The sequence below is a fragment of the Catharus ustulatus genome, chromosome 6 (assembly GCF_009819885.2).
Source record: "Catharus ustulatus isolate bCatUst1 chromosome 6, bCatUst1.pri.v2, whole genome shotgun sequence".
Taxonomy (NCBI): Eukaryota; Metazoa; Chordata; class Aves; order Passeriformes; family Turdidae; genus Catharus; species Catharus ustulatus.
Window position 1 is genome coordinate 25,763,503 of NC_046226.1, and position 21,844 is coordinate 25,785,346.

The 21,844-nt window shown below is 42.0% G+C and overlaps 2 protein-coding genes across 16 annotated transcripts in view; one reads left to right on the plus strand and one right to left on the minus strand.

The window, feature by feature from the left end:
• RALGAPA1 (Ral GTPase activating protein catalytic subunit alpha 1) overlaps positions 1-18,139 on the plus strand; it is a 131,281-nt gene extending 113,142 nt beyond the window's left edge. For 6 of the 15 annotated variants that reach the window (XM_033063045.1, XM_033063053.1, XM_033063056.1 and 3 more), the window contains 3 exons: positions 5,764-5,888; positions 15,100-15,214; positions 16,778-18,139. In XM_033063045.1, the coding sequence (XP_032918936.1) occupies positions 5,764-5,888; positions 15,100-15,214; positions 16,778-16,874 (337 nt within the window). In that variant the 3' untranslated portion in view covers positions 16,875-18,139. Of the gene's footprint in view, positions 1-5,763; positions 5,889-6,327; positions 6,331-6,504; positions 6,536-6,714; positions 6,752-13,637; positions 13,788-14,841; positions 14,845-15,099; positions 15,215-16,777 lie in introns of those variants that run through there. The other 9 variants (XM_033063047.1, XM_033063057.2, XM_033063059.2 and 6 more) reach the window with 7 other exon arrangements.
• Positions 17,296-21,597, minus strand: INSM2 (INSM transcriptional repressor 2). The gene is made up of 2 exons (XM_033062012.2): positions 20,084-21,597; positions 17,296-18,441 (listed from the first exon to the last, which is right to left on the minus strand). Exon 1 carries the CDS (start codon positions 21,595-21,597, stop codon positions 20,206-20,208), a length of 1,392 nt encoding a protein of 463 aa, XP_032917903.1. The 3' UTR covers positions 17,296-18,441; positions 20,084-20,205.
• Positions 21,598-21,844: the final 247 nt, after the last annotated feature.

The window sequence follows — 21,844 nt, forward strand, 5'->3', positions numbered from 1 at the left end:
TCTCCTTTCACACTTTGATTTAAGGAATTGAAATTTACCAGGAAAAATGTGCCAAATAAAATAAATTTTTTATCGTTTTAGGTACCTCAAACTGTAGCAGTTAATTCTGTGGGGTTTGCACACCTTTTCAGGCCAGAGAGCAAAAAAACTTAAAATCTCCTACCAACATATGCTCTTCACTGTGCTTCACTGTTTTTTTTTTTTTTTTTACTTTGGTTCCTAATATCTTGGAGCTTTTTTGTATGTTGACAATACTAGATTTGGGGTTTTTTGCTATCAAAAATGATGTGTGCTTCTAAATTTTCTGAGGGAGAAAATTTGGTAAACAAGAGCCCTTAAAATATTGTTAATCCCTTTTATGTAAATTGTGTATATATGCAATTATGCAAGTGTCCATTGATTCTACAAGAAAGTATCTCTGGGTATAGGATTTTCATTTTCCAGATAAGGATGGAGCAGCAGTTCAGTTTCTGCTTGTCTTAAATTATTTTCCAAATGCCTGGCTAAGAAAGTCATACTCTCCAGAATCATATCAATATATATTGACTTCTTGGATTATTTTGCTAACAGTTGGAACTGCCAGGGATGCAGCTGTACATGTATTTCTGAGAGGACTTTGTAATTTAACCTGAAAAAAATCCACCTTGCTATTTAGAAATGCATGTTTTAGCTTTTTTCCTAAGACATATTCAAGGCAATCATTGAAACCCTGTCTTTTTTCCTAGGTCTGGAACCCAATCATTATCATTATACCATTATCATTGGTATGATAATATACAGTTATATCATGGTATACTACACATGTATACTGCACATATATACAAATACACAAGTATGAGGAGGGAAGACTTTATTCATAAAACTTTCATGAAAGTGTCTTCCTTCAACACTGCTGAAATTGTTCTTTGTTTCATAAAATAAGATTTCTTAATCACGGAAACATGCATGCTCATCTATATAGTCTCATCATTAGGATACTTTCTTGGAAAGGAGACTACCTGGATTCCAGTCCATGCTTGGGAAGCATTTGTTATCGAATGTTTTTTGGAACAGGCAGTAGAATTTCTTCTCTAGCCCATTTGAGAATCTAACACTTACTTGTTCTGGTAATGGATGGATTACAGAGTTGTGAAGGGCTATATCCTTAAATAAAGTCTTGGAAATCTTATTCCATGTTTAAACTATTTTTTTCTTCATTTTTTCCAGCTTCACGTTAATGTCATTTTAGGATTGGTATTCTGTCAATGACTGTAGTAATCATGCATCCAATCCTTAACTAAAAAATACCAGATAGATTTATTGTATTACGTTTTGGTCAGCTGTAAAACTGGGAAGTGTGAAGAAGAATGGAAAGAAAACATGTAGTCAGAATGACACAGTAAATTGTGAGAAATCAATAATCATAGCAAAGGGAGATTTTGTGAGGGGGATTGTTTGTGGACACTTGTGGAGACCTGATGCTACACATAAGCCACATAGAAGAAAGTACAAAAGTGCCTTTCCAAAAATGTCAAGATTAGTGAGAGTAGCTGCATTAACTGACTGGAGTTGAGTGGTTTTGATAAAATGCATGGAGCAGGTATGGACTATAAAGTTCAAATTAGTAGCCTGCATTTGCACTAGGGAGTGGTAGACTGATGGCAGTATCTGAGAGAATGTACCATCTAAGTAATATATCCAGAAAGTGGATTCTGCAGTGCTCTGAGTAGATTATAAAAGGATTAAAAATGCATTTATTTAGGCCAGAGAAAAGGATATGGCAGTAACTGAGATGTGAGGTAAGAGCCTAGGTAATTTGTTCAGATAGATGGCTAGAAAAAGTTTTAGCTTAGATTATGCATAAAGAGTCTGCAAGATGTAGATGTATTTTGCCATAGGAATCTAATGCTTGGAAGTGATACAATCAACAGAGATGGAGAGCCATTAGGTGAAGACATGAAATTATATTTTTCAGAAAGATTGGGCATAAGTAGGTGATCTGATAGCCAGGCTTTCAGTGCTAGTTCCAAGTGCAAATCAACAGGTCTAATAATGGGAAGTACAGTATTTTCAAATAATAGATCTTTTCAAGTAATTATTAATAGAAATAATTGCAAATTTAGAGAACAAGTAAAACAGATCGCAATGTAAATTAAAATGGTAACTGAAGTGACTACAACCTGAGTAACCTGTAAAGATATGATTCTTGATTTTTTTCTGGTACTGGTTCTATTTTTCAGAACAGGTTCTTCTGAAAAAGTATAATGAAGTAATTATTTTTTTGTTACACTTTTTGCAGTTATGCATCTGCAAGTTTTTAGCTGACACGTTTGGACAAGTGCCTGTATAATTAATGTATATCGTACATTTTTATTCATTCTGTTTTGTTCCAGTTAGCACCTTCTTCAGAAGCTAAAAGCTCCCAGTACTGTTGTTTAAGTGTTTTGTCACTGTCTGTGCCAGTCTTTCTCCATTGGTTTGTCTGTGCATCCTTCCCATTCCATCTTAATTGCTGATGCCAGTGGCAACATCTCCTCGAAGAAAGAATACAACTTGCATTGGCCTATTATTAGTAGTCATTGAGTTTGTGTTTGCCACTCAATCTGTAAGTGCTAATAAGTCTTTCCTAGAGAGCAGTGTTTTAAAGAAATAAATGTCTAGCCTATTAGAAGTAATGTAAAAATTAGCTACCATGGGTTTATGGTCACTCTTACAGACAGTTGCATTCAAATACAGTGTAGAAATAAATAAATTATATCAGCCACAAGAGCATATAGAATTGGAGTTTCAAAATTGCTAGGATGTTTTCAAAATATAAATGAATAGAAGATAAAGTATCTCATCTATGCAGTCTCTAATACAGAAATAGAGTCCTTCTGAGGACAGTGTGTAATTTCTTAGGGCAGAGTAGAGCAAGCTTTGGACTTGGCGTTTGCCTCAGATTTTTTTGGTTGTAAGGTGGGTTATGTTTTTAACAAGATGCAAATGGTTTTGGGGATTGTTAGGATGAGCAGCAACCCAGCTAGGTGAATTATTTTTCTCTGGGTGTGCCAAGTGTGCATTTGAATTAGACTTCTAGAACTGATATAAGCATATCCTCTTCACTGTGTAACAAAAACATCGTTATTGTCCTCAGTCAGCATCTATGTCGAGGCTTCTGTATTTGGTTAGGAGATTGTACCAAGACTAGAGAAAAAGAATGTCCTTGTCGTGTTCAAAGCAGTAACTTTCCTTCATTTTGCCTTATTTGTGTATAAGCTTTGGATATAATAGGATAAACGAAAAGGTTTGCTTTAGAGACCTCAGAAAGTAGAGCATTTTAAAAGCAAGTAGGTGTCTCTACCGTACTTTTTCATGAAACATTTTACCCATTCAAGCAGACTTTTAAGAACAGCTTGTTTTGATAGCAGTCTGTTCTCCTGTGGGCCTTCAGCCTTTGCTTCCTGGCAGCACCTTTGGTGCGAAAAGAGAGTGATCAATTGGGAGACTATCAGTGCCAGCATGCATAGAGTGATAAGTTAACACACCACTGGGAATTTCTAGGGCCCACCAAGATACTTCACTTCTAATGTGCTAACAAGCTCATTTTTCTACCTCTTGCCTCTTCAGTTATTTTTTTTTCTCAGAAGAGCTTAGAAGTTGAGTGCATCAGGCATAATGAAAAGCTCTGTAGGAGGGAGAAGCAATAACCCCATTTTTCCCTTTTCAGCCAAATAGAAAATTAGTTTCTGGTAATACACAAAGGCCAGTATTTTTTGTGCAAGGGGCACTGCTGTGAATCAAAGGACTCTATTAACTGCAGAAAATTCAGCAGCTGTGAATCTCCCCCAATGAAAAAAAGTGCTTTTCAACAAGTTGTGAGATACATAGTATTATTTAGACTTCAACCATCAGTTTCATCCTCTACCACTTATACATAGCCTCTTAAAAACTGTGCTATATTACTGTCCTCTGTTCAGGCTCGATACTGTGTTTATCCCCCAACCTAAGAATCGTTACAATGGGAGATTTTTATATTTTCTCTTGTCCCAGTGCTTCTATTATAGCTTCTCCAAACTGAGGCTTCTGCTGTGGTACAGCTGTCTCTGGATTCAGAAAGAATTCAGAGCACAGATTTTGGAGGGAAAACTGTTTTCCAGTTTCACTATGTAACCAAGTTATGGTCTAAGGAAATATGATAGAAATAATTTTATTCACTGAAACTTGTTTCTAGAGAATATATTCTCTTTTTTTTTTTTTTTCATATTTAGATAGACTGTAAAATCTACAGTAAATATTGTACAGAAAAAATGGCCAAAAAATTGAGTAGGAAAAGCTCTGTAATTGTAGAAGTGTAGTTTTGTAAGATAATGTGAAGACTGTTGTTTCCAACTTTCATTGGATGTTGGGAATTTTATTATCATAACTGAAAATAGTATCATTGTTTATTTTAAATGTTATCACTAGTAATTTAAAAGGCTTATCATGTGTAATAGAGTTTTTATGTTTGGATTGCTAAAAAATAGGTGCAATGTGAGTATTGTCTCCATTTCACAGGTGGTGAAATTGGAATCAGAAAGATCGTTTCCTCACTGTCCCTGATTCCCCCAAAAAGAGCAGTAGACCTGAAATCAGACCCCAGAATTTTAAAAAAACTTGTTTTGAGTGCATTCCTCTACAGCATGCTGATTTGTTTGGGGTATTTTTTTTTTGGAAAACAGAACCATGTCAGGAGTAAATTATCTCACTATCTGTAAATAAAATACAAAAAAAATATGTAGGCATAAGTGTAAATGTCAGGGAAAATTTCTGATCATTCTGTTTGTATAAGATAACTGGAGAAGGTTTCTCTCATCCAACATACTGAGTCCAGCTGGAGGACTCTGAAAGTTGTGTGAGAAAAGGTTAAGTGATTTCTCAGTTCAGCAACTATACAACATGAAGTCAGCATGGTAGATTTTCTTGATAATTGTATGTTTGCTGCCTGCTGCTCTACATTTTGACAGCCATTTCCATAGTTGCTTTCATGAACAGCAGAAATATTCTCTCTTTTTCTCGCTCTCTCTGTGCTAACAGCACAATCGGGCCTGCTGGAACAAGAAGCCTGGAGAGGGTTCTTCAAAAACAACACTTCTAGATACCAGTCTCTTGTCAGTAATATTAGAGGGGGAGAATACAGGAAAAAAGAAGAAGTGCAGTATTTTACTGTCAGTGCCCTGCCAACACCCTGTTAACCAGTATTTAAGGGTCCTGTGGATTCTTTACAGATATTCTTGCTTCTTTTAATGACATCATTGAAAAGGTGCTTTTCCCAATACTGAAATTACCCTATATTTGTCTTAAATGTGTGTCTGTGTTTAGGGATTATGAAAGCAGTTTATTATGGAAAAGTGCAAAGTCATTTTGTTTTGTTAATGCTAAGGTATGTTTCATACCACACTTCCTAAAAATTGAAATGTTTTTCTATTTAATTGTAACTGGAATACAGGCAAATTAGTTACATAAGACAGTACTTAAGTTGTTGTTGTTGTTGTTTGTAAACAGTTTCAGGAATTTCTGCATCAGACATGAAAAGAATACAGTTGAACCATAAGGTATACATTAATCATGTTTTTCTTACACTTCATAGTATGTCAGTTCATCAGACAATATGACAGTCATATAAAGAATTAAAAATAAGTGCATACAGTCATTGAAGTACATTATATGTATTTAACAAAAACAAGAATTCTGAATTACTAGGCACTGATATTTAGCAGTTAGAGTACACGATATAAATTCATCCTTAATTCTTGGCTAACTCAGTTATGAGGAGAGAGCACGATACCTGCAAACAATTGTTCAACATCATCTAGAGCCTACAACATTTGAAGATTTTGCTGCTCAGGTTTTCTGCCCAGCACCTTATCACCATTTGCCCTCAGAGACAGGTAAGAAATAACAAACAGTTCTTATAAAATCTTACTTGAAATGCAGTATCCTTACTTATAAAGACTAAAAATTCAGACCTTTGCACATAATGAAGAGTTGCCATTAATTGGAAAGTACATACATGTTTGACAAAGTTGAGTTTAAATCTTTATTCTGTTTTCTGGCATCATGAGCCAGGGCCTGGCATTAAGATTTGGCAAGATGTTTTAATATAGCAACCAGACCCTGTATTTTTACAGCAAATTTTATCACAATCCCCTTTGTAAAGTCTGCTTGGAAACGTTGGTACTGTCATCTAGGCTAGTTCAGGTAGAAACATTTCTAATTGCACCTTCCTCATAAGATAAGTTTCAAGACTCATTACATGTTTAGAATGTAAAGTTTTAAACTGAAAATCTGAGCTTTGCAATCTTAATTTTGTAACTACTAGTCACAAAGTTGGTTTTAAAGTAATTTTTGCTTTCCAGTGAAATACCTGTTTTATAAGAGGATACTGCATTTTTTGTTACTAATAAGAAAATCGGTAAAAGAAAATTAGTAACTCAAGGCCTTCCTGTTCTGACATTTCTTGAACTCCTTATGATTATTTCATTATTTTATTTCCCCTCTTTTTAGATCATTAAATATCAGTTCTGTTTATCTGAAGGTAAGACAAAGTGTCCAAAAAAACCCTTTGTTCCTCTTACTTTTACTAGACCACTAAGCTTGTAACCAAATTGTATGCAAACTTTCCTTGTTGCCCTTGTTCACACTAAAAAGAATTTCACACTGATTGAGAAATGACCACTACATCCTCTAAAAGTTTTAGTCTTTTACTAACCTCAGGTCTGCATGAAGCACTAACACTGGTTCTGGGATTAAGGTAACTAATGATAGAGACAGCTGTTGAATGAGTAACACTTTATTGTGTTGACCTTTGTTTCTCAGCATGAACAAGTAGTACTGGATGGCAGTGGTGTGTTTTGTACCCTGTACTGTCTTTCATTGATGTTGTAAGACATTCTGCAGTGATAACCTAGGAGAGATGGAGAAGAAGAATGTGTAACACTTGAAATCCCCTGTTCAGAAAAACCTTATTCTATGATAATCAAAGTGCTTCCATGGCAAAACTGTAAACCTAAATGAAATAAATTTTTTAAGAATAGTTTGGCAAGTTGTTATCTGAAAATTTGTTTCTCAATTCCAAAATATATACAGAAATCAATTCTGAATTATAAAAGAATTATGGTAGGACTACAGAAAGAATGACTGAGAGATGTTAAAATATTGAGGCACCTTTACTTTAAAATACAAACAATAACTAGAAATGAGGTGTAATTTCAAAGTATAATAAGTGGTATAATTATGCTAGTGGAAATAGTTGAGACCAAAGGTAAACAAAATTTAAAGTTAGTAATTTAATTAAAGCAGTATAAAAATTAGCAATGTAATTGAAAGTATGTAAATGTTTGAATAGGAAGAAACATTAAAACAAGAAACATTAAAAACATTAAAAACTATAACCAGGGATACCAGCCCTTGCCACATTTCCTGTCAATATACCTAGTGAATATTCAGCACCAGACTCTAGTATATATTCTCGTGCACTTGTTGAAGCTCTGCCTATTCCTTTACAGAAGTCTCATTCCAAGCCAAGTCGTTCTGCCCTCTTCCTGTAATTCAGTCTTAATAATTTTCTGTAGGAATCTCATTAATAGGAACTTGTGATGTGTTTCACATCTGCACACATGCATGTGTGTGTCTGCATACCACAAAATACGATGACCTTCTCCTGGAAGCCACATTCTTCTGGATCTTGCATTGTGCAGTGGAAGCGACCAAGTCATCAGTGTCAGAAGCAGCCAGCAGTTTCCTAGGACAGACATGCAGCACAACGTGACCCAGCATCAGTCAGCCTGGCCCCACATCTGTCTGACTCTGAGCTTGCATTGCAGCCAAGGGAAGCTGGGGATGCTCTGGCAGTCCTGCTTGCAGCCTGATCCTTGTTCCATCTAGGGCTCCTGGAAGTCTGATACTCAGCTCCAGGACAGAGTGCCTGGAGTAGCACTGAACCATGTGGCTCCAAACTGGCTCTAGAGGGCAAAATTCTAAAGCCTGAGGCAGGTATAAAATAGCAAATAGCCCTGCATTCCCCTGCCAGAATGGTTACCCCAGGGTTTGCGGTTAGTCTGGAAACCACTGGTTTCCAGTTCTAGCAGACCTGTGAACTACATTGCTGCAGATGACCCAAGTTTCTGATGGACTGTCATCCCAAGGAAGAGTTCACCAGCAGTGCTATTGAAAAAATAGATAGCCCTAAATCTCCACAGCCCTTGCAAAAGGTGAATTTCTTAAAAGAGGTACAGAACACTGAACCGTGCCAGGATTACACACGGGAGTGGTGCTGGAGTCCTGCCTGGGAATCCACATGCATTTATCACCCTCAAGATGATTCAGACAAAACCTTGCAAGCTCCCAGCCAGATGTGTCCATGTCATTTGAAAATTTCTAACCAGCTTCTAAGAATACACATTTTTTAAATACAAAATATTTCATTTATATATGGGGCTTCTTTTAATAAAAAATGTTTGCCCTGAAGAGACTAAGGAAAAAAATCCACATTTTAGATATTATAGACTTAATTCTTTTATTGGATCATGATCTTCATGATTACAACTTCTGAATATGTTTAATTTTATAAAATACTCTATTGCTCTAATACTCTATATTTTTTCATCTAAGAAAGATCTTAGCAATTATGAGGCTGCTACAGCATATCACCAGGTATTACCATTTTGTTGTTGTTGTGATCCCGTTGGCCAGGTTTTTTTTCATTTCTGCTATGAAAGTCCAAGCAAATAGAGAACATGTCATTCAGTAACAAACTGTGTTTTCTCAGATGGATTTATTTTATCAAAGGCTCAGACATCAGCAAAAACTGTTCCCGTTTTTATTGTGACTGCTCTTCAGTACAATGTGATTGTGGTAGCTGCTGTTTTATCTAGAAGCTTAGTTTGCTCTGTCAAAATATCTGACAAGTCTACCTTCCCATGTGTAGGAACCTGACTAGTGTAGTGAATGTGTACATTTAAAGAAATTGAGATTTACCTGTACTTAATCACAGAATGCAATTCAGTTGCCTCTGTGTTTTTTACCTTGTGCTGTTTCTGTACATTGAGTAACTGCAAATACTCTGCTAAATAGAGTAACTCATCCTATGCAGATATTGAGTGAGCCAGGTCTCTGTGACAACAGAATAGGTTGAGGGAACTGTCAATGATAAGCTCAATTATATTGAAGGGCATATTGACCTCATGATGCTAACATTCTGATCTTTAAAATGTACTCATGTCTTGGGTTCGTTTTTTCTGTCTTCTTTTGTTCCCTTTCTTACTAAGACTAGTACCTTATTACAGTAAATTTCTAAAGAAGAGGCCCCTCTACATTCATCATAGTATATTCCTTGGGACAAAAGCATCAGGCTTTTTGGTCCCAACAATCATTCCTGTATTTTCATGCCTGCTTTCAGAACAGTTCTGCTGTCCCACTCCCAAAGCAAGCAAATCAAGCAACAGCTTGTATTTTCTTCTGCTGCTTCCCAGGTGTGAAACATTGAAACTAATAATTTTTTTGGCCCTGTACCACCCCTTCACAGATGAGAATGATGGTGCTTTTGTCACTGCAGAAGGATCTGAGTCACACCTGGTGGTGATGGTTTGTGATTGGAAGTGAAGCTGAAATACAGAAGTGAAGGCTCTGTGTCTGGCAGGGCTGGAAGAATTTCTCATTATCCTTTCTCCAGTCCAAACTTAGGACTCTTCTTATTCCAAATCAGAGCAAAACCTCAAAACTTAGTGACATTTTTCAAAGAATTCATGTTGGAGTGGCTGAAGCTGAAACCTTATTGTCCTAAAATCAACCACTTGGGTGAAGGTACGCTCAGCACTTTGAGACAGTAAATACAGCATGGACTGCTAGAAACCCAAACAGATCAACTTTCTACATTAATGAAATGAGTCTACTGAAAAAGTTAGTATGATTTTTAAACTAAAAGGCATTACATGCATAAACACAAGGTGATAGAATTAAATTTTAATTCTGACATTCCTTATTTTATTTTATTTTATTGTGCTATTTGCCCTGTGTAATTATTTCCATTTTTGTTTTAAAGTATAGGGCAAAACAGAATTTCTGTAACACTGATTGACAGCCCCAGGATACATAAGCAAATGGCAACCTCTAGAACCACCACCTCCTGCAGACTGAGATAGGACAGTAGTTTGTAGGAATGGTAAGCTCTCTTAGCTCTGCCTCAGTCTCCACTAGTGGAAAGACTGGGAATTTTGCCAGTGGGTTTCACTGTTATTTGGCAGAGAAAAGTAGGCTTACCTAACACACATGGTTCCAACTGGGTTCTGAAGAGCATTCTTCACTGGAGATGGACTTGGCTGTTGTTTTACCATAAACTTAATCTTTTTTTTTTTGCTGTGTTCTTTCTCATGCCTCTTAGTTCTTTCTCTTCTACCAATTCTGGTCTCCCAGGTCTTTAGACCATCTCTTCCTCACCTTTTTGCCTTGCTTTGCAGATGCTTTTGCAGTCTTTCTACATCTGCTTCTTGCTTTCTTTCCTCATTTCACAAAATCAGTGAGAGACTTAATCGACTTGATTCTAGCAAGGTTACTGAGTATGACGGACAAGTTGGCCAGATTTGGACTGAAATTTATAAGAGTGGCGAAGGGCACAAGCTATACAAAAAATGATTGACCTTTTCCTTGAAGGTCAGGTGGGAGATGCTGAAGTATCTCAGAAGACCATCAAAATTTACCAACATGCACAAATTATATTTTCCCCTGTGGTCATTCACAGACACAGCACTCAGGGCAGTGTTGATCCAGACAACGAGATGTGATAAAACCAGAAGAACTGAGAGTAGCCTTACCATGCAGCACCCCTTCAGGCTTCTCCTTGGTGAATTTTTCATTTTTGAATGTCAGAACTGATGCACAAGATTAGTCATGGCAGTGCATATGTTTTGATACCTCCAGATTCCTCCATCTCACCTCACTTGTAATTTAGTCTGTGTATAGTTAGGATTCAATTTTAGATTTAAATAGTTAATTTCTGAGTCAAATAACCAGCATACTATCATTAGGAGATTCTAAGTTTCTCAAATGAAATATGAAAATGTCACATTTCAACTTTGTTGACCCATCTCCTTGTTCAGAAGCAATTGAAATGGCTTTGCATTATGGCCCCAAAAATAGCTGATCAGGCTATGATATTTGTCACTTGTCAAATCTAAGAGCAGAAAAGTATGGGTCACTTCCTGATATTTTCTACGTCTTAAAAATCCAGAGGCATCTATTTTGTTTATTTTATAGAACTTTCTGGCTTCAAATAATTTGTCCATAAAGCCTTCATGTATAACTCTATATTTTGGATAACGAAATATTTTGTTGTTGTGGTTTAAGAATGGTATTTTCCAATTAGTGTTCCTACTGAAACCACTCCAAACCATGTGCTGCTTGATCGCTCCCCCTCCCCTCTGCAGGCTGGAGAGGAGAACTGGAGACATTAAAAGCATGGGTTGAGATAACAACTATTTACTAGAAACAGCAATAAGATAAGAAAATGAACAGCAGCAACAACAACATCAATACTAATGACAAGGTACAAGAAAGGGGCAAACTATTCACACGGACACAAACACACCCCATCCCTAACACTATCCAACTGTTCCTTCTGCCATGCTATGCTGATCTGGAAGGGAGCCCTTCCCGCAGCCCTGCAAAATGATACGAAGTTGCATAGAATAACCTGTGTGTCCTGGCCATGGTGCCTTCTGACTACTGCAAAAATCAACCCTGTCCTGGCCAGAACCAGGACATTTTTTGCCCCTTGTTCTATACTATCTCCATCATGACCAGATCCTGCACCTTCCAACTATATACATATATCTTCATGTGTACATAAGCATGAGTATCATTTCCATAGTCAATGACCATCCGTCCAAGGTGTCTGTTGACTTCCTTTAGTCAATGACTGTGGGTTTAGTCCATCCTACTGAGTATCATGCTGGCCCAGGTGTCTATGAGGATATTTTTGGCATGAGTCCCATTGTCCAGCTCTGTTCTTTTGGTGGTGCTATGGAACCACATGAGCTGCTTTTCAAGGATGGTGTTCTGGGCAGTGATAGGAGACACAGGGTGTATCCAGGCATCCAGTGGTTGTCTCCACCATTGTCAGCACATAACATTTGTCTAGGCAGATCTGTGGGGCTGTGATGTAATCTTCCAGGCCTCCTCACATCTATATTTCAACCCTTGTCCCCACACCAAAGAGGCTGTACCCATTGAACCTGATTGATTGCAGTGCATGTTTTACAGTTATGGATAACCTGGGATATACCTGCTCGATCACAAGCCCATCTGGATGTTGCATCTCTTTCCTGATGACCTGTGTTATGGGCCCACTGAGTCAGATAGAATTCACCCTTACGTTCCAGTGCAGATCCACCTGAGGCACTTTAATCTTGGCAGCCCGATCCACCTGTCCGTTGTTGCAATGTTCTTCAGTACCCAACTCCAACCCCCCCACATCATCAGCTACCAGAAAATGAAAAATGAAGGATATGCTTTCTTCATAGATGGTTCCTAGCATTTTGTAGGCATACATCAAAAATGGAAGGATGATGTATGGAGTCCTACATGGCCAGTCTCAGAAGCTATTGAGGGACAAGGTGGATCAAGTCAGGGTGCAGAGCCTGAAAGCCATCCAGCAGCCTCAGATGTCACTAAATGAGAAGAATGCCCAGCACTCTACACCCACTCATGCATGGTGGCAAATGCTCTGTGGGAGTGGCTACAACAATGTAAAAAGAGTGATTGGCAGTGCAGAAGGAAGCTATCTGGGCCACTGAACTGTGGCAAGACATCAGTGCCTGGGTAGAGAAGTTGGCTGTAAAAGAACATCATGTAGACGCACACACATTTTCTGTATTGCTCCTTCTGGAGCTGCCATAGCATTCTCCTTGCAAATATTCTGTCACTTTATCAGGGATGCATAGGTGAAGTGCTAAACCATTGGAGCAGAGAATTTCCCAAAAAAACTGACCCATTCTCTCCCACACTCTATGCTACTCGTGGCCATCCACCCTCAGGGCAGATCTCTGAACAACCTCCCTGGAAATCTTTGTCCTGACCCTGAGTATAGTGTTGACTGCACTGAGGAGACATGGCAGTCTTAGCAACAGGAATATGCTTTTCTTAACATCCAGCAGGAGTTCAAAATTCTCAAAAGCTGTTTTAACAGGTCTGAAGGAGGAAGTGAGGGTGAAAAACTGGGAAAAATTATCTTCCCCATTTCCCTCCACAGACTGGGTGTGATTATTAATGGACTCCCAGAGCTAGTGCCTGAATAAAGACAGGAGAGAAACACTGAATACACATCCCAAATGACCTTCATTGCCATTTATCTTATCATCTTATCATAAACTGATACCCCATAGTACAGCAACAAAGCAATCTGATCCCTCTCCTTGCTCTGAAAAAGAGCACCATTATGAGCACATAGTGGGTATACAAAAACATGTACATGTACCACAGGCACATGAGCAGACCAAGCAACACTGTGAGCAGTAGGCCTGGACCTAATACACCAAATCAAATCAGATTAGATCAAATTTGTTTTCAGCTTACTCAGGGCAGATCTGTTGTTATCTCAACCCTTCGTGCCTCACTGGGCACCAAAGAGGTCTGTTGTATTTTAGGAGTGGTGTTCTCCAATTCTGTGTTCCCACTGAAACCATGTGCTGCTCCAAACCATGTGCTGCTCCATCACTCCCCTTCTCCTCAGCAGGCTGGAGAAGAGAATTAGAGGCATAAAAGGTAAAGCTCAAGAGATAAGAACAATTTTTACTGAAAACAGCAATGAGATAAGAAAACATACAGTAACAACAGCAGTGCTAATGACAGAGGGTCCAAGAAAGAGGCAAACCATTTGATGTAGAATAATACCCAGTCAGAATAATACCCAACCACTCCCTCCACCGCACTACAATGACCCAGAAGTGAGCCCTTTCCCAGAAAATTACACAAGACGGTATAGAGTAACCTCCAGGTCCTAGCCATACACCCTCCTGGCTACTGCAAAAATTACCCCATCCTGACCAGAGCCAATTGTGGAAAGAGATAAAGATAATAGCAATCTATACTGAAAATTTTTAAAACTCTGAAGGGGAAGCAAAACCTGCAAAATTTTTATGTACCATATTTAATATCTACATGTGTGTATGAGCGTATGTATGTGTATATATATGCTTATCCAAAATCCAAAGAAATTTAGTTACTAATTGATCTGTTAATTTCTGTCAGACTTTAAATATATTTTAAGTGCTGTTATTCTTCACTCTTGTGGTGTAGTATGTTCAGATGTGAAAATCACTTTAAATGACTTCTGTTCTTCAATAGCTCTAAGTGTCTTTAAAAAAAAGTGGTTAAATGTGATTTTGTGCTTTTGTCCACAGGAATTAGAAACAAAATTTTAAGCTACAACTGGAGTAATACTTTAATTAAAATAATGGGGCAGACTGAGGTTTTCTTTATCCAACAACCCATGATAAAATTTCACATTAGGGTTTAACCCTTCAATGCAGACTAACTAGCTTAAAACTAGCTGCTTTTGCTTCTTTACATGATTTCAGGAGTCTTATGTTGACTGGATATAATTTTAACGTATTTAGTACTGTGAAACATCTGGAGAGCAGAAGCCATATATCAAATTGCCATTTGTTTTTCCTTCTCAGTTGTGTGTATGTGTGTGAGTATTTAGCTGTTTTCACCGATGTTAAGCAAGCATTTCAGACAGTGTTTAGAATGTATCTCTGTTGCTATTAATAAGGTTGTTGGATCTGAATAATGTCATAGAATTCTTTTCTTTCTCTCTCCCTTCCTTTTTTTTCTTATAATGCTTAGTTGGTAAGTATGATGCTGTATTTCAGAGCTGTTGTTTCATTGCACATAACTAACTCATCACTCTCTTTAACCTGTAGCATGAGCAGCAATTGCATAATGAAATTCGAAATTCCGTTTTCTGTGCTCATCTGTTAATACCCTTCAATCTCTGCGGTTCGTGTCTCATGTCTCACACCTGTTATCTTTTATCTTTTCTCCTCCCCCTTCCTCACTTCTTTCCACTCCTCCTTCCTCATCACTTCTTCATTCTCAACAAAGAAAGAAATGCTGTGATATTTCTTCTCCTTCCAAAACCTCCACTAGAAAGCATTGGCCACATCAAGGTAAAGGGCAAAGGCTTGAAACGGAAGGTCTTTCACGCTAGCTGTGAATGGTATGCTGTGCAAAACAACAACGGTTATTTTCTATTCTCTAATTTCCACCATTTGAAATGCTTTAATTTCTTGTAAAATCAGAACAAGATAGAATTTCAGAAAATGCGAATGCATGTTTCCCTGCCTACCTTTTTCTATAAGGCACAGTGAGTCAGGCATTATCATGCTTTTCCAGATTGTTTGGCAGTGAAGTACCTAGTTCATGAACAAAATTACTGTCACCAGCTGGGGAACAAATAACAGCCCTTTCTCTCCCCTGTCACTCTGATGGGTCATGTTAGTTTGAAGATAGAAAGTACCATGCTGTTGCTCTGGAGCAGGCAGGTGAGGGACCAGGCAAGAACAGCCAGGTTGCTAAATACCACAGGTTTGTGACAATCTTTTAAATTTGCTCCTCGACTTCTTATGTTATGACCTCATTTGATTTTAGAGGAATCTTTCAAAATAAATCATGACCAGTTTTTGAATGATTTTTGCACCCTTTATGTGTGAAATGTATACTGAGGCAGCGAGATCTTCAGTTCTGATTATTGCATTATTATTTTAAAGAATTACCAGTAATAGCATGATGTGGAAGAAATAGCAAGTGATTTCTGGCTTACTGCAGTCCGCAGGGGTTTCCCCATTGACACCTGCAGGACCAGGCTTCTGTCTCTAAATTATATGGGTTAGAAGCCTTCAGAGGCAACTGAGGTAGTTGAATTCAATCACATTGTCAGTCTCTGTAAATGGCTAATGAAAATGCAGTTTAGTTTTATGGATGGGAGTTCATAGTATTAATTTTCTCTAGCATGGGAAGGAGAATGTAATTTTGATTTCATATTTTCTCCTTTTCCTTTTGTACCTCTGTGGTAGATTTGGAGAATGGCTGTTTGTAGGAAAGAGCCTTGTCCCTTGCAGTGAGGGCTCTGAGGCCACTGCAGCATAGCTCTGGGCACTGGGCTAATGAATTACATATCATTGTCTCAAATTCATCTTGTTCCTTTTACAAAGAAACTTTAACATATAGTGCATCCAGTTAGTACAATCTGTTCAAGCTTCTGCCTTGTGGGCCCTGTAGGAATTTGCCTTTTGAAGCACCAACTAAAGTTGGTATGGGAGAAGATGGCCCCAAATTCACTCCACCTCTTCAGCAGCATTCGTAGAGCTCCCTTCATATGCAATGAGCTGTTAACCTTCATGTTCTCATTAAAGACTGGATTCTTCTGGGTTGTGGTTTGACTAATGATTCCCCATCCCTGCAAGGGAACTGGAGCTGTTTGTTTTCCTGGTTAGCAGGAGGAAACTGCCCACTTCAGTGCTGCCTCAATTGCTCAGAGCAAAGGGGTTCTGCAGTCCCATAGCTCAGTAGTTTCTGGAATCATCTTTTCTGTAGGGGTGGATTTGTGGCAGTTGCTAATTCCATGAGCAATACCATCCATCACCCACAGCTGGTAAAGGGCTAGGTGATGCTGTGGCAGTGACAGCAGCACTGAAATTCCCGTCTGCCCCTTGCTAAGAGATCCTGCGCTGCAAGTGCGGAAGGCGGCACTGACCCGTCTGGTTCTTGCTGTCCTCTGCAGGCTTCTGCCCAGAGACTCAGCCGGGAGAAACTCCAGCAGCAGCAACAGCACAGGTGGATGGAACAGACTTAGCCTCTCCAATGTCTCCTCGGACTAGCAAGAGCCGCATGTCCATGAAACTGCGCCGCTCCTCTGGCTCAGCCAACAAGTCCTAGGTGGCAAGATGCCTGCAGCTTTCTAGTGAAGAGCAACTGGCCACCCTTCCCTTCCCGCAGCGACTCACCGCGTTTTGGGTTTTCTTACTGCTCACACCTTTCATTCGAGGATAATGTCTCATGTGTGTGCACCCATCCCCGCATACTCCTTTTCTGTATGTTTATTTTAAACAGTGACACTGGAATTTTACTTTAATATCTTAGCTTTGTTTTTTTATATCAACCTTCAGTCTGCCTATTTTTTTTTTTCTTTGCAATGCAGTTTGTACCCTTCACCTTTTACCTACTTGGATGATTATGGATGATTAACTTTGGGTTTTAACTCTGGTTGATCTTGAATCAACATGGAATTGGAGACTGCAGTTGGATTACACTGTATTTATTGTGCCCCATTGCAATTTTCTCTGTAACAAAGGAAGAAATATGTACAATTTGAAAATGAATGTACAATTTTAAATTGAAGTTGCATTTGTAAAGTCTTTGTCAGATGTCACAATGTTAATGCACAAGATGTGTACAGAGTATTTATGTTGAGAATAAAATAGTTCAATGGCCTTTGAAGCGTTACAGAATCCGAATGAAATAATTTGCTCATAGCACCCTTTCATCATAAAGCAATGTATCATTTCATAATTCTGCAGATAATCTATGCCAGGAAAAAAAAAATCACTGTGCTGAAATTCTATTTATGCTTGGCTTCCAAATATTTTTATAATGTTTGCTTTTCCAAATAGTGTCAATATTAAATGCCATTGAGTTTCATGAGTTTTGGCCGTTATCATTAGGCTGCTCCATCTAGATGTATATTCTTTTTTCTTACATTAAAAAAAAATTAAAAACAAACAAACACTTTTCTGATAGAAATTCATTGCTGTGATGATGGGTACTAGGGAAAAAAAGGGAACATGCTCCGGGAGCCTGGCCTGAAATGCTAATAATTTCAATCTTCTGAGCGCAGATTAGTACACGAGTTCCACCCACCCAGAGGTATTTTCCTACAGAAAATTAAATGCTCACATTTTGAGTCTAGTAAACAACAAAATGCTGTTAACAAAATGTAGCATGGCATCAGTACTAACTGCATGTGTAAATATCATATAGGCAACAATGAAAAAATTATGTATTGTCATTCATGTAGTATCTACAAATTTGTAATGGTTGAAGAGAAGACATACTATTTAATAATCCAATAAAATTATTCTTACCACCTTTTGTATAGTCATTCACCTTACTGATTAGATTCTTAGTCCAATTTATAGAAGAATTGTGTATTACATGCACATGGAGCCGTTAAATGCAATACACAGCTTGGTTTTCCTTTGTATTAAAAATACACACAAGTTCGCAAGAATGCCCAACTGAAAACTTTTCCCCAGATCTGGTAAATATCTTGCATGTAGCTCTGCAAAGCATAGGTTGTTCCTTCTGGCAGGCTGGTTGTTTGAGTGCTAATTGTAGGAGCAGTTAATAATCATCATGTTTGCGTGGTCTGAAGCCCTTCATCTTTGACTACAGAAGGAGAGAAAGAAGAACCATGATTTAAAAAAAAAAACAAAACAAAAAACAACTAGTGACTTTCTCTAGGGGCAAACTCATTTAATTGCATGAACGGGCATTTTTACCTAAGTCTCTGTTGCCAACAGACGACAGAAAAATGCATGACTTAAAATAACACGCTTTATTTTTGGCATATTAGTGAGTTTCAAGTTTAGCCTCCTTTTTCAGAAAGCAAATCTTGGCTGCATTAGGTTATATTCTATGAATTCACTTGTCCAGATTCTGGAACTAAAATGACAAAGTCCATGAAGCACACTTAACATAAAGCACTTATCGTTTGCTTGCAGCCTTTGGGCATGATACATCTTTTGTTGTGTGTAACAAAATATAAAACTACAGATATAATTGCTTTAGAGGATGCTAATCAAGGGATTGAAATATTTTGCATGCTCGTGCCAGAGAGAGTGTTAGAACAAAGACTACGACGGATCAATTTGGTTCTTCCGAAGTCACCAGCTGACCCACTTTGCCCTGCTGAATTCAAGAAAGGCATGAGCTTTCTTTTAAATCTTTTATTGAATTTTCTTGCACTTATTTTTAGCCCCATCTGCTATCACGTTTAGAAACAAGCACTCATGGAAAAAATAAATAATAAATAAACAAACAAACAAATACTGGCTGAAGTGTCAATAGCTAGTAAATTCAACAGCATTTCAAAGCATTTGGCCAGAGCACTGTCAAAGCCAGGGAGTACACACCGCAGGTTGCTTTGCTAAAGGTAGGTGTCGTTAGGGAGAAGGAAGGTAGCCTGTCACCTGCGCTTTAGCAACATGTCTAAAGACTGCTTCATGTCCTAATTTCAGCTGTTCACAAGACTCGGAGGAGCTCACATCAAAAGCGCAGCTCACAGGGGAAAGGGGTCGGAGGGCACCTGAAAAGGCGAGCCCCGTGTACAGGGTGCTTTTCCACTGCCTGCGATGCAGGGGCTGGCAGGGCCACACGCTGCCCAGCCTGAGACCGAACTGCCCTTCTGGCTGCTGTCCGTGCCGCACTAACGAGCCACTGACGGAGCGGAGCAGCTTTTGGAACGGGCAGCTGCCAGAGACGTGTGTTTTGCCTACCACACAGTTGCTAGAGTACAGAGACACAGCAGAAGCAGGAGATGCGTACTTAGCTATAGAAAATCAACACCTTGTATTTCAATTAAGCAGACAGCACGATTAATTTCCCATGCGTTTTGCTAGCTATTATATGACTTGACACTGACTCAATATGAACATTTACCTTCTCAGCTATCTTAGTACAGAGTACAGCAAACAAAACACCACGAATGTTGAAGCTCGGTGGCTAAGGCTATTAAAGCAAAGTCACTAAATCAGGCTCCTCTTCTCACGAAAAATAATTCCTCTTTTTAGATACCCTATATACAGCCGTACTTCTCTCCGTCGCTACGGAACATGTACAGGCGGCAGGCCGCACCCGACGCCTCGGCATTGCCCGCCTCCCGGCAGATGCTGGCAGGGCTTCTCGCCTGTTGCTGCCGGCCCGCGGCCGTGCCCGCGGCCGCCCCGGTGTCTGGGGAGCAGCGCGGCGCTGCCGGCACTGCGGGGCCCGTGGGCTGAGCACGCCGCCGCGGCCGCGCGTCGCTACCCACCGGCCGGCTCCTCCGACGTCGTAGCCGTGAGAGCCGCGACTTTCCATCGGAATTACAGCGTAGCCAGAGCTCGCTCGGCTAGCCCGGGCTCTCGGAGCAGTCCCACTGGGGCGGCCGGCGACCTAGCAGCCCGGCCGGACGGGCACCTGGAGCAGCAGAACCTGCCTGCTCTCCGGCGGGTGGCACTTGCTGGCGTGCCGCGCCAGCCCGGGCGCGCTGAAGAAGGTGGCGGGGCAGTGTTTGCAGGGGAAGCCCTGCCGCTCCCCGCCCGCCGCGCCGCTCTCGGGCACCCCGGCGGGCGGCGGCGGCAGCAGCAGCTCCTCCCGCACGGCGTGCCACAGCCGGTGCTTGTCCCTGATGTCCGCCGAGGGGAAGCGGGCGCCGCAGAGGTGGCAGGCGAAGGTGAGGGGCCCGCGCTCCGGCGGGCCGAAGGCGGCAGGCCGCGCTGCCCCGTGGGTGCCCAGGTGCTTGCGGAGGTAAGCCTGCCGCCGGAACCGCTTTTGGCAGCAGGGGCAGGCGAACGCCTCCCCGCCGGGGCCGCCCGGACCGGGAGCGCCGCCGTGAGCGGGGCCGGGGCTGGATCCGGGGGCGGCCGGGGCGCCGCCAGCGCTGTCCGCGCCGCCGCGGTGCTGACGGGCCGGCGGCGGGGGCTGGGGCGCGGCGGGGCCGCGGGGCCGCCGCTCGGGGCTGTTCTCCTTGCCCGGCGGGGCGGAGGCGGCGCCTTCCGCGCTGGGGCCGGGACGCGGCTTGTGCCAGCGGCGGTGCGAGGCCAGGTTGGCGGGACAGCTGAAGATCTTGTGGCACTCGGGACAGCGGTACTCGACGCGCACGATGCGGGAGCAGCGGTGCTGGGCCAGCGCCAGCGGGTCCGCGTACTGCTCCTTGCACAGCTGGCAGATGAACTCGCCCAGCGGCGTGCGCCCCGCCGGCGGCCCCGGCCGGCCCTCGGGTGCCTCCTCTTTGATGCGCAGCCCCAGCACGGGCGAGGTGGTCACCTCGTCGGCGAAGCTCAGCTTCCGCGTGGCCTTGCCCTTCTTGGCCGGCGCCTTGGCCCGAGACGGCCGCTTCAGCGCGGGCACCGACGGCAGCGGCGGGGCGGGCAGCGGCGTGCGCGGCTGCAGCAGCAGCTTCTCGGCGGGCGGGAAGGAGGCGGCCAGGGGGAAGGACTCGGCGGAGGCGGGGGAGCTGAGGCACCGCTCGAAGAGAGCCGCCCGCGGCCCCGCCGCGCTGCACGGCCCCGCCGCCCCCCAGTCGGCCGGAGCCTCCTGCGGGGTGAGCCCGGGGCCGCCGCAGCCGCCGGCGGGGGGCCACGTCGCGGGGCAAGCGGCGACGGCTGCCTGCTCGCCCTCGCCCTTCTCCTGCCCCGCTCCCTGTCTAGCGGCGGGGCTGTTCCCGCCGGCGGGCGGCGGGGGCGGGCTGGGCGGAGGGTCCTGCTCCAGGTCCCGCTCCCGCGGGCGTGCCCGGTAGGAGCCGCCGGCTCTCCGGCTGCGCTTGACGAGGAAGCCGCGGGGCATCGCGGAACGGCAGGGGCAGCGAGAGCGCGGCACCGCCGGCCCGCCCGGTCTTTATACCCCCGGCCCCGCTCCCGCCCGGGCGTCATCCGCCCTCCGGCGGCGGCGGCCAATGAGGAGTTGGGGCCGGCGCTGGCGGCGAGGGGCGGCGGCCGGAGCGGGCCGGGGCCCGGGCTGCGGGGACGGGCGGGGTGTCTCGGGGAGCAAATCCCCGGCGCCCTGCGACGCTGAGGGAGCTCCGGGGCCGGCA

What these genes read in the sequence shown, in the direction of transcription:
- INSM2 (XM_033062012.2), bottom strand. Translation starts at nt 21,597, where the DNA reads ATGCCCCGCGGCTTCCTCGTCAAGCGCAGCCGGAGAGCCGGCGGCTCC.